The following is a 13,056-nucleotide window of genomic DNA, read 5'->3' on the forward strand; positions in this document are numbered from 1 at the left end:
AAAAGAAACAGAAAACTGAAGAACTTATAGAGGTTTGATTAAATTCTTAGCTCTTAACTTTACCTACTATAGCAGTGAGTTAGACACAAAAGTGCTCCATAAATGCTTCTCAGCTTGGTTAGATCTGTGCTATTCAGAAGATGCTGCCAGGAAGTACACAGTGGCAGGGTCTGATATAGTTAACTTGCAGAATGGGAAAGACAGAGGTATGGTAGAAATACAGAGGAGGAGACAGTTGGGAGGTGTTATTTTTTAAAAAATTTTCTAAATAACAAAAATAATTTTTTATTCAGATATTTTTTAAAAATGAATGCTAGTCAGAGTAAATCAGAGATTATTTAGATTCCTAAAATGTCTGCTTTATGTCCAAGATAGAATTGTTCTGCTGTAAATGCCTGTAAGTAGTACCATTAGAAATAGGGATTCATTCATTTTTCTTATATTAAAAAAATCTTTTGATTAATAAAAGTATTTTTAAAAGCTCAGTTGGATATAAGTTAAAGTAAATCATTTAAAATATATTCAGAAAGTTCATTATTTAGGGGACTCTTCTTAAGTTGCTTTACTAAATTTTTGTTTTTTAGTTCAACTTTCTGGAACATGTTCAATCTTCTTAATATAAGCAATATTGATATTTTCCCAGCTTTAAAATCAAAATCTGTGGAAAAAAGTCAAGCATGAATTCTTAATAAAGGGGTTCGTGAATGCCCAAAAAGTTTTTGCAAATATTTTTATGTGTGTGCATACACATTATTTAATGATTTAGAGTAAGTCTGTGATTTTCATTAGTTCCTCAGAGGAGTCTGTGACCGCCCCCAAAAGAATAATCACCCAGAGGATCAGAAAAAGTAAAACTGCTTTTTGCTTTAAGTTGTTGTTACATAAGGTAGGGCTCTGGAATCACCCCCTCCCCCAACCGCCCTTCTTTTAAAATGCTAGTTTGCTTGTTTTTAATTGAAGAATAGTTGATTTACAGTGTTGTGTTAGTTTTAGGTGTACAGCAAAGTAATATACAGTTTTCTGTTTTATGTATTTACATATATATATTCTTTTTCAGATTCTTTTCCGTTATAGGTTATTATAAGATATTGAATATAGTTCCCTATGCTGTACAGTAAGTCCTTGTTTATCTAAAAAAAATGCTAGTCTGCTTTTATTACTAGAATTTAAATTCTTTGTGATCTGGGACTTCATCTGATTTGTTTATGGCTGTATCTCAGCACCTACAGCAGTGCTGAGCTCTCACCTGGCATACACTGAGAGCTCAATAAATACTAGTTAGAAATATTTTTATTTCTTTCTTTCTAGTAGTTTGCAAGACTATCTTTTTTTTTTTTACATCTTTATTGGAATGTAATTGCTTTACAATGTTGTGTTAGCTTCTGCTGTATAACAAAGTGAATCACCTGTATGTACCCATATATCACCATAGCCCGTCCCTCTTGAGCCTCCCTCCCACCCTCCCTATCCCACCCCTCTAGGTGGTCACAAAGCACCGAGCTGATCTCCCTGTGCTATGCAGCTGCTTCCCACTAGCTATCTATTTTACATTTGGTAGTGTATATATGGCTAAGACTATCTATAAGTCATGTATTTAAAAAAATAATTTGAGGTTGCTAATTAGAAGGAAAGTTTATTTTTTGAGCTTTATATTTTCCATGCCAAAAGGTTCAGTTCTTCCCTCAAAGGAGACTTAAGATGCTTTTGAATCAGTATACCACTGATCAGGTAGCTATATAAGTTGATGATTTTCCAGTGATAAAGGGGGAACTTGTATTTACCCAGCTCCTACTTGTGCTAAGCCATATCTTTATATCTATATCTAAATATTAATTATAGGTAATCTCCTCAACACCCTTCTCTTACAGAGAAGACTAAGAATTGGTGCGGAGTAGCTTGCCCAGGTTGCAAAGCTAGATAAATCGAGTAGCCAGAATTTGAATCTAACTCAGAATGACTCCAAAAACTATTCCCTTTACACCTTTCCATGCAGCCTTTCTAAGATATTTAGAGATTACATATGTGTCTGTACCCCACCTCTGTCTGTCGTGCAAGAAAAATCATTTCCCGTTCTTTAGTGAATCTCATGTTGAATAGTCTTAAAATACTCTGTTTTTTGATGAGGAATATTTTATAAACTTGTTGAGACTAAGTAGTCAAGCCCAGTGTCTTATTAGTTATTTTTCATTTAAATACACATTTTTATTCTAACTAAAAAAACTTTTTAAGGCATTTGGATTTTGAGAAGGGGAGGGAAGACAGGACAAAAGCCCCCCAAATCTCCCTGTTCTGTTTTCACGTTATTAAGTTTTATATACAGTCTTCTTCTTAATTTTATTTCAAATAGATCAATTATATTTTTATATCGCAGTTTTAGGATTTTGTGAATACTAGGTTTTTTGTAAATTGTTTCTTGTTTACTTTTTCACTTGTCAAAGCATTTTTATGGAGAAGACCTACCTATACTGTTGAAAATGCACTAATTTTAGTCACTTTCTTTTTTTTTTTGTGATATGCGGGCCTTCCTCTGTTGTGGCCTCTCCCGTTGCGGAGCACAGGCTCCGGACGCGCAGGCTCAGCGGCCATGGCCCACGGGCCCAGCCGCTCCGCGGCACGTGGGATCCTCCCAGACCGGGGCGCGAACCCGGTTCCCCTGCATCGGCAGGCGGACGCGCAACCACTGCGCCACCAGGGAAGCCCTAGTCACTTTTTTAAGGTGTCATTTGACATACTACTTCTTGTAGCTATGTGGTCTTGACCATTTAAGTGACTTTTTAAAATTATTGCAGATGGATTGAAATTTACATGATCCTTGAAGATAACATAATTTATTAGATTCTTTATTAGTCACTGTTAATTGTATCTCATGAAGTCATATTTGAGAATCTTCTAAAAATTATTTTTAACCTGATAAGCAGGGCATGGGACTCCAAAAAACATAGTAAATATACTAGCATTCTTCACTTTCTCTCTACTGTTTTAGCTAATTATTTGAAGAATTTCACTAATGGCAACTATTTTTTAAAAATAGCTGCAAATAAATATTAGCTAGTTAAATTCCATTTAAAAAAATTCCCCCCCCCTTTGCTCTCTGCTTGATTTATCCATATTCCTTTGTCTTATTTGGTGTAAGGCAGTGTTTTCATAATGAGAAATTTGATTCTTAAGCTGTGTTAGTCTAGATGACAGTAAAACCTTAAAAACAAAATCTGAGGGAAAAGTCCTAAATTCCCATTTCTGTAATTGCCTTAAATTTATTTTGCAGAATAATTTAAACCATCCCATCTAATATGATTTTTTTGTCCTATAATTTGATTAATTTTTCTGTGACAAGGAAATGCATTATAGACTTCAATATGAAATAATTTGTGGTCCAATTCTACAACAATTTTAACCAATATTTATTTAGTAAGTGTCTATTTATATGAGGCACTTAGTATGCAAAAACTGTTACCATAGTGTATTCAAAAGAACATTCAGGGGGACATTGATGTTAATTACACCTGTACACAAATCTGAGTTCTGTCACTTACTAGCATTGTTACCCTGACAAATAACTTAAATCTTTCTGAGCCTTAGTTTCTTCACTTATAAAAACTAGAGTTGCAGTATCTATTACGTAGGGTACCTGTAAGGATTAAATGAGATTATGTATATAAAGTTCTTAGCCACAGGCATTAATTTTCCTTCTCTAGGTGGTAGGGAGGATACAGAAAGGAATCGAAATTATCTTTATCTCAACGATTTTACAAAGATTTGGAGAGACTTGTGAACAGTTGCAAGGTGGAATTAATTGCTGTGATAAATCTATAATTGCTGTGATAAATCTATAAATGTGATATGCTTTGTGTGTGAGTTCAGGTAAAGAAGGTGCAGCTAAACAATATGTTCCTTTTCTGATATTAATGAAAATCCATGAGAGAGTTGTATAACAGTATTTTGAAGAATCAAATGAAATGGTTGGGGAAGAGGTTTCACCCATCCATTGTCTATCTAGCACAATAGGAAAATGTAATTTGCTATAATATAAAATGACTTAAATGTGGTCATTAACTCAAATTCTTTTCAATTGGCCATTGTAAATCCATCCCTACTTGATTTACAGTTTGGGTTTTAATGTGTTTTTTATAAAGCAACTACTTTTCTCTCCCCAACTACCACCATTACAGAAACATAGATGATTACTGTAATAATAAATGTGTCAGATGGAGAGTGAGATACATCCAAATACAACAACCTTTGATCCAACCTTATCAATAAGCTCAAAGAAGTAAGACAGTTTATCAGTGGTTCTCAACCTTTGCCGTATATCAGAATCATCTATCAGGCTTTAAGAAAATCACCCCAACCCACTGAATATTAATATCATGGGATGGAGCTTTGGCATCTGTATAATTTTTAAAATTCTACAGGTGATTCTGATGTAAAACCAAGGTTGAGCTCTCTATGTGTAACTGTCCACTTGAAGCAGATTTTTGTTTGTGTCCTAGGGAGTTGTCAAAGGGAGTTGTTGGTTTGAGGGGGTTTTATCTGGAGGGGAGAGAGAGGAGTCTTATGCCCTCCATTAAAAGTTCTTTGTGATATCCTCTCAAACAGAAAATTTCCTTTTGGCAGACCTGATTAAAGACTGATAAGGTTTACGACTAGCAAGCATTTGTCTCATTGTTCCATCTTAACCTTTCCTGAGTGGATTCAAATGAGAAACTTTATTTAGATTTAGGGAAATAACATTTATTTAGTACAGAAGGAAAGGTAAGGAGGGAAAAAAGAGAAAAATCTTAACAGCACACTTTATTATGTTCTCTCCACACAATAAATTTTGCAAATTAAAAAAAGTTATTTTGATAGTTAATATGCTTGATGTAGAAAATTGGAACATTCAAAGAAAAATAAAGCTTCTGAAACTTCACTACCCATTATTATAATTTTTATATTGCTGTATTTCCTTTCTTCCCAGACATTTTACATAATAATATCCTAAAAAATATGGACAGAACACACATATACCTATACATAAAACATGTTGTACACAGTATCATCTCTTGCTTTTTGCCACAGGGGCGATTTACAAATAAAATTCAAGTGCTCTGATTTTTCTAATAAACATTGCGATTTATTTTGTGGTTATAGTAGTATTATCTTTGTTATAGAATTATAGAGTAACAGCCTCCAAAGATGGTTAAGAGTTTGTGTCAGATCATCTAAATCAGTAACCTTTTTGTATTTTATTTTCCCAACATTTTATGATGAAAACTTCCAAACATATAGAAAAATTGAAATAATAAAGTGAACACCTGTACACCTTCTACCTAGACTCAAGTTTTAACATTTTACCATATTTGCTTTCTCTCTCTCTACGTACACATACATGACTTTTTTTTTTGACTGAACCTTTGACAGCAAATTGCAGATATAATATTTTAGCTGTAAATATTTTGGCATGCAGCTCTTGAGAATGAGGACATATTTCTGTATACATAACCATAACATTATTATTATACCTAAGAAAATTGATAATAAATTTAATATTATCTAATATTGAGTCCAGATTTTCCCAGTTGCCCATAGAATGACTGTTATTATTGTTACATGGTCTAGCCCAGTTGTTACCAATCAAGCACATTAAGCAAGCCTTTAATGAACCTCCCAATTTTTTTTCCCATTAACACTGAATATGAAGAGTCTAAGCCAGCTTTTTATAGGATGTCCTGCATTCTGGATCATATGATTGTTTCCCTGTGGTCCCCTTTCACGTGATTCTTTATTCCCTGTTTTCCTGTAAATTGGGAATTAGCTTTATTAGAGTCATGTTAAACATTTTTGGCAAGAACACAGGACATAACTCTGTACTCCCTAACGCATCACATCAGAAGTCACATATTACAAGGTTGACTTGCTTTTAGTCTGTCAGCATATCAGTATGATCAGCTTGGATATTAGAGCTTGTTCTGTAAACAAGATTAAGTAGCTACTATTGTAGAAACCTGTAGGTTTTACAAAATTCAATAAAATATAAAAGAATTGCGTATTTACTATTCATATCTTATAATGATTAAAATGATTGTCTATTTTTAATCTAGAGATGTTTTTAGTAAAATATTTAAAGACAAAAAGTAAATAGAAATTTTATCCACAGAAGCTTTACAGTTCCCGTAAAATCTAGTTTAAATTGATATAATTTTACATTTTGTATCTCCTCTCCTTCCTGTCATTTAGCAGAAATGAAGAATCTAATGGCTTGCTTTTCTGTCCTTTCCTATTGCTTTAAACACTAATTTCCTTTTGTACTAAATAATTATAACCAATTATTGTTTTTTTAATTAAGTAAGTCAGTTTTAGGAGATGCTTGTGTTGCTGTTGAATTTTAATAGCCAAGTAAATTTCAGATTAAGCTTCAAATATCGATGTGAATAAAACATAAACTAGTTCATGATCATTTGCTAAAAATAACGAGATATTTCAATTGGAAATTTTGTTAATTGACACAAGTAACACTTGATACTTATTTAACGATGTTCTTGTGCTTAGACTATATTACTCATGGTAGAGAAATGAGTGTTTTGCTGTGATATGTTATGAAATACATGTGATATCCTAGTTTGTCTACTGACACTGGGGTCTTGAATCTTAAAAAAAGGCCTCCGATGAAGCAGAGGAAAGTGGATCACAGGGGAAATTGGTGGAAGCTCTCAGGCAAATGAGAATTAATCATAGGGGAAACTACCGACAACTTCTGGAGGAGATGCTGACTAGTTACAGGCTAGCTAAAGTAGAGGGAGAAGAAAACCCTGCTGAACAAGCTGCTACAGCTACTTCTTCGAACAGTGATGCTGGAAACCCAGTGACAATGCAGGAAAGCCATACTGAATCAAAAAGTGATCTTGCTGAATTAGACAGCTGTACTGAAGATGCAGGGACAAAGATGAGTGGTGAAAAACTATGACTTTACTTTGTGGTAATATTTTTGTGATCTTTGATTTGATGGTTTTTACTTAGGAAGTATAATGTATGCATTTATATAACCGTTTTGTTATTTGAATCTTGGTAAACTAGTTTTATTATAGTCATATAGCCTTGTTTTTTAAGGCCTTTGCATACATCTTTATCAGATAGTTTAAAATTGGCTATTTAGAGTACTTTGAATTTAATAAAATTATATGTCATTTCATATTGTATGCCAGAAATGAGGCTACCAGTTATTAAAGTCACTAGTTAAATTCATACTCAGTAGGATTAGAGATTACCGATTAGCAAGATTACTTTATGTTGTGGAAGAACTTGTTAATGTAGAATTATACTGCTTCACGTATTAGTACACTCATAGTTAGCTTTGTAATAAATTTATGTTTTCTTTAGTAATTTTAGTTCTTCAAAGAATGGCAGATGCTGGCCTGTAATTTCTTTTTTCAAGGATGATAATTTGTGTGTTCTTTGACTTGTTTATATTTTACATCTCTGTAGTTTTATTTTTTAGTAGTTCTGAGGTACTGGATATGTGGTTATTTTTCCTTTCTCTGTATTCTTTATGAAACATAATTTCTGAAAAACCTATGTATTATTCATACAGCTTTGGTTTGTATATTCTGTATAGCCTAACTACATACATCAAAATGTATGTCAACCAAGTGTTTAGAATGAAATTATAAGTGTTTAAGTCCAAATAAAGCATGTGATGTGGAATAACCTATGCATGTTGTACTTATTTTTAAATTAATTTTTTGAAAACAACCAGGTTTGGTATATTGGAAAAATACTCATTCGAATTTCATTTGTATGTATATAAAATTTAGACAACTTTGGCTTGGTGAGGTTTTCATTAATTAAAAGGAAAAAATTTTTGAGAAGTCTTGCTTACTCAAAGTAAATCTATTCTGTTTCTTATCCCCTTTTTGTGATACAAAATATTAATCTTTGGACAGTATGCACACATGTAGACATGTCAGAAAATTGCCGTGATGAGCTTTTTAAAGATTGTAAGACTGTGAGTTTTGCTATAAGTATTCATCAGATATAAATGCAAGAATTATAAGATATTCTAAATAGTGGCACATACGAGTTTGGCTTTTGTTAAAACGAATTTTTAAAATACAGATGACTCAGTCACATGGGAAAGTATTTTTAAAAAATTATTTTGTGTATGTAGAACATTTTAACTTATCTTTTTCATGTTTTATATTTATCATGTGTCTGAAGTTGCTTAAGGTACCATAAGTTGAAACTTTGGAATCTTCAGATGTAGCTGATGTTTTGATCTATTTTTCCAATGCCAGAATATTTTTAAGTGGTTTGAGAAAGAGGAAGGCATTTGGTGGAAAGGGGAGAAAAAACCCAACCAGTTATCTATGTTAGATAGATCCATGTGTGTATACACACAATAAACAGTACACACACCTCTATGTAAAAATTACCTTTTCAAACAAAGAAAGGAAGGTAACTTGTTCATCTGATTTTGTTTTCTTTTGAAATTCAATCCAACCTGGAAGTGGTGTAGGTAAATAATAATAATATTCTTCCTTTTCTCTTCCTGTAGGGTGCTGGAGATCTAGAAGACCCATGGTAGCCTTATAAGCCTTCTAAAATGCTTTTGATTCTGAAAATTGGGGGAAAAAACTTTTAATCACAATTTTCTTCAGTACAAGGGAAAAAATATTCTTGTGGATTCCCAGCGTTTTGTGATATGAGCAGAAAATCATTAGCATTTCCCATCATTTGTTCATATTTGTGTTTTCTGGTAATTGCCACTTGTAGCATTGCCTGTACTACAGTATTTTTTGCCAACCTCAGGCATACTGGTTACATCTACATTGAACTTTTGACCCTAGAAACCAATGGAGTTATTTCACCACAAATAACGAATATGCCTGAGGTGCATGGGAATATAGTTAGCTGTACTCTGAAGATACATTATGTGTTTTTTTTTTTTTTAAACAAGACACACAACATATAAGCATGTAAGAGTAAAGAATTGTATGAAATGTTCCTTTTTTCAGTTCACCAAGTTGGAAGCCTTTTGCAGCTCTGTGACTTAAAATTTCATTTGAGCAATTTACTATAGGATTTATATTTATTATTAATTGTTATTTAATTTTTTTCCAATTTTACCTGTATTACCAAACTGGGTTCTCCAATAATGTCCAAATTGTAATGTTGCCTGCTTCAAGATAAAGTGTATTTGGCAATAATATTATAAACCTTTACAAATTTTATGCATGTACCTACTACATCCTTCAACTCACACTAGAAAAATCTCTTGAAACCAAATGGATTAATTTATGGCTATTTATAATTTGCTTTGACATCTCACTGCTGCAAATTTTTTAAAATGAGATTTGCCTTTATAATGTAAATTGTGATTTTTGTTTTACATGTGGGTTTCTATAGTTTTAATTTTTCAGCTTTTAAGATACAAGTTTTGTGTAATTTGGTATAATTTTTAATTGTTTACGTTATTTTAAAAGCTCAGAATATCACTGAAATGACTATAAATACATTTAAAATTATCTATTTTAGATCTAAGGAAATATTACAGAGATATTTTCATGGGTTCAGTAACCTTTCATTTTATAACATTGGGCACGGTACGGAGTGGCTGTCACATAAGGTACTTGAAGATTATTAGTTTAATTCTATTTTTACAATAACCTTGAATCCTTGAATTCTTTTGAGTTTTGCATGTATCCAGTTAATGCTGAACATGAAGAGTGAAATATTTATCTAAAAGAAGCTATTGGGGTAGGAGAAGCAATGAATGTATCCATTTGTACATGGTTTACATGTTGTGGATGCTTTGTAAACATTTTCTATCTGTTTAAATTGTGTTTCAGCAGGATGTAATTGCCCTTGTGTGTAGTTAAAATGAGTCATCATCTGGTCCTGTGTGAAATGGAATTCATGGTATTTTCTGTAACATTTTCCTGAAGCTGTTTTTGGAGAGCCACACATTTGAATACAGCTTTCTTGATCATTTGATTTATTGTGCACCTGATTTTTGGTCTAAAAAGGAATTATTGCCACAACATATTTTATTTATTCTTTAGATTTTAGCCTTGTAAGTTGAAGTGCTTTACATGATAATGTTAAAAGCTGTTTGTCCCTTGACTGGGTTTGGGGGGTTGTTAAAAGCTAGGGAATGAAGAATGCAAAATGGATTGTTGTTCAAACTGTCCACTCTGATCCAACCCTGTACTGATAGTACCTTTCCAGTATGATATTGTGATGTTTCATACAATGCAGTGAACATAACCAACTTGTTACCTAAATAAAGAATTGATAAAAACAGTGTGACATATTACTATTTCATATGATATTTAAAAATAAAAGTCCAGTTTTGAATGTTATTTTAAACATTTTATATAGTTAGAATATTTATTACGAAAAATTTCATACAAAACCATGTAGGTGAATTATAATTCCAAGGAAGAATTAACCAAACTCTAAAGGACAATACTAAGTAACCCCTTATCCACTCCAAAAACATTTTTTATACTACTTAAAAAAATCTTTTTTAGGGGGTTTGGTGGCCCTGGAAATATAAATAATGTGTGAGTTAGCAAAAGAAACCCATATTCAATACTTATTAATCTGAATTCCCTAGTCTAGCTGTTCTCAAACCATTTTGGTATCAGGACCCATTTATATTTCTAAAAATTCAAGATCCCAAAGGACTTTTGCTTTCGTGGGTTATATCTGTTGATATTTATTGTATTAGAAGTTAAAACCAAGAAATTTTACATACTATTTTAATTCATTAAAAATAAAAACATTACCTGTTAACATAAATAGCATTGTTTTATGAAAATAATTATTTTGTAAACAATTTAGTGTGAAAAGTAGCACTGGTTTTCATTTTTGTAAATCCTTTGATGTTGTACTGGATTCTCCTATCTGCTTCTGCATTCAGTTTGTTGCAATGTGGCACTGTGTTCGAAGTATATGAAGAAATCTGGCCTCACACAAATATGTATTGAAAGAGAGTATTTTAATAGCTTCAGATAATTGTGGATATTCCTCTGATACATTATCAAAACTTCAGAATGGGTAGTTTCTTGAAGGTTAATTGCAGTGTGAAATCTGAAACTTTATCAATCAGTTTTGTTCTCTGTTACATTCAAATCCATTTGATCTATCTTGCAGTGTGAATAGTAGATCTTTATCTTTTGCATGATTTTATAATATGCATTGGTCATTTGGAAAATACTGGTTCATTGAATTATGCAGTTCTTTAGAACATTGACATCTTATGCTATGTTTATAATGTTACTATAACTGATCTCATCAGAAAAATCTTTGTTAAGTATTAGAAAGCTGTCAAGCTCACAGTGATGGATACAGATTTTTCAAAATTCTAACTTTCATTTGAAAGGGGAAATTTTATTGGCAACAAATATTGTCAGTTGTTTTCCTTAAGTGACAGGGCTTTCTTCATTCATTTCAGAGAAAATGTCTGCTGAACAACCATAGTCTGTGAGTCATTCTTTCAAGTAAAAACAGTTTTCATGAAAAGTGGCTACTAGTTCAGCACACATCTCAAATAATCACATAAGAGGCAGCCATCACACTTCAGCATGCTATATAACCAGTACTTCTCATTTCATCATATAAGATATTAAAAAGATGTGTACTCAAGGGTAGAGGTGTAATGAAATTTTTACTGCTGAAGAACATTGTGAACTGAAATTGACTAGTTTGATGCTACTTTTTTGGTTCGTGCTGGGGTGCCTATAGTTTTGCCCACCATTTCTTTTGCACAGTCAGTGCAAATGTCAGTACTTTGAAAAAGAGTAAGTATTAGTATTATTAAAAAAATAGTTTTGATTTCTTGGACCTCCTTGAAAGGTTCTCTGGGACCCCCAGACTTTCAGAGTTGTTGCCTCATCCTTTTGGACAACTTGACAGTGTCATTTATTCCAAATATTAGTGTCATAGTAAGTGAATCTTAAGACATACAGATCTGACATAAAATTTACTTGGGGGAGAGAGGTGGTGTTTATATGTTTACTGTTACACTGATACTTAGCAAGATAAACAAGGTGGAGGCTTTAATATTGTGTTGTTGTTTTTTTTTCTCCCAGAAAATTCCTATGATGGGTTTCAACTTGGAAAACTCATGACTTAAGATTGTTTAACAGTAGAGTTTGATTTTTGTATGGCATATATTTGAATTATTTAAATCTTTTAAGAGGTCTTCAATTATTGTAGATTTATATTATTTCTTTGAGAAGGTCTCACTTCAATATTGAACTTTTAAATTCATATTTTAAATAAAATCATTTTACCATGACTGAGATGTCATTTCAGGTGGGCCAGATAAAGAGAGGACTTTTTTAATGGTGATTAAGTGGATCAGGGTTTTATGGTGAATTTTTTTTGTTGTTAGATTTTAAAATTTTCTGAACATTCAACAAGGTTGGGGAAAGTTACCATGGAAGTGTTTTTTTTTTTAAAAGCACTCTTGGGAATTTCCTGGGGGTCCAGTGGTTAGGACTCTGCACTTCCACTTCAGGGGGCATGCATGGGTTTGATCCCTGGTTAGGGCGGCCAAAAAAGAAAAAGCACTCAATTTATGTTACACATTTCTCACCCAGTTATGAGGCATGGTAATTATAATATTTACTTAAGATACTTACTACTTGACTTTTTGGTTTTAAGTGTGTTTGGATAGCGAAGAATGACTGCAACTCTATTTTCTTCCTAAGCCAGGTTTATTCTCAGATGTGTAGGATTCAGTCGGGTCTTGTCTTTTCATGGTCTGTCAAGCAATTTATGTTGGCTTGAGTTAAAATGAGTTTTTGTTCAGCTTCAGTCATTGAAGTTAACCTGAAGATGTCCACTGAATTTCTTTTGCTAGCCAAATCTTATCCTTCTCCTGAATTTAGATTGCATTTTTAAATGACATCTCGTATTTATATTTCTTCTTCCAAATTGCCTTTATTTGTATTTTGAAATTAGTCTGGTTTGATAATGAAAGCATTTGATAAAGATTTTAGGACACGTTCTGTTTTGGGTAGCTAAATAGTAGTATTGAAAAAATACCATGTGATTTTCACATATTAAAAA

At 32.4% G+C, this 13,056-nt stretch overlaps 1 protein-coding gene across 4 annotated transcripts in view; it reads left to right on the forward strand.

Moving 5' to 3' along the window:
* The window catches only part of PPM1B (protein phosphatase, Mg2+/Mn2+ dependent 1B), a 93,695-nt gene extending 83,416 nt beyond the window's left edge, over positions 1-10,279 (forward strand). For 2 of the 4 annotated variants that reach the window (XM_024118739.3, XM_028496526.2), the window contains one exon: positions 6,638-7,673. In XM_024118739.3, coding sequence (XP_023974507.1) covers positions 6,638-6,943 — 306 coding nt within the window. In that variant the 3' untranslated portion in view covers positions 6,944-7,673. Of the gene's footprint in view, positions 1-6,637; positions 7,674-8,530 lie in introns of those variants that run through there. The other 2 variants (XM_024118737.3, XM_024118738.3) reach the window with 2 other exon arrangements.
* Positions 10,280-13,056: the final 2,777 nt, after the last annotated feature.

Source organism: Physeter macrocephalus, chromosome 12 (assembly GCF_002837175.3).
Source record: "Physeter macrocephalus isolate SW-GA chromosome 12, ASM283717v5, whole genome shotgun sequence".
NCBI lineage: Eukaryota > Metazoa > Chordata > Mammalia > Artiodactyla > Physeteridae > Physeter > Physeter macrocephalus.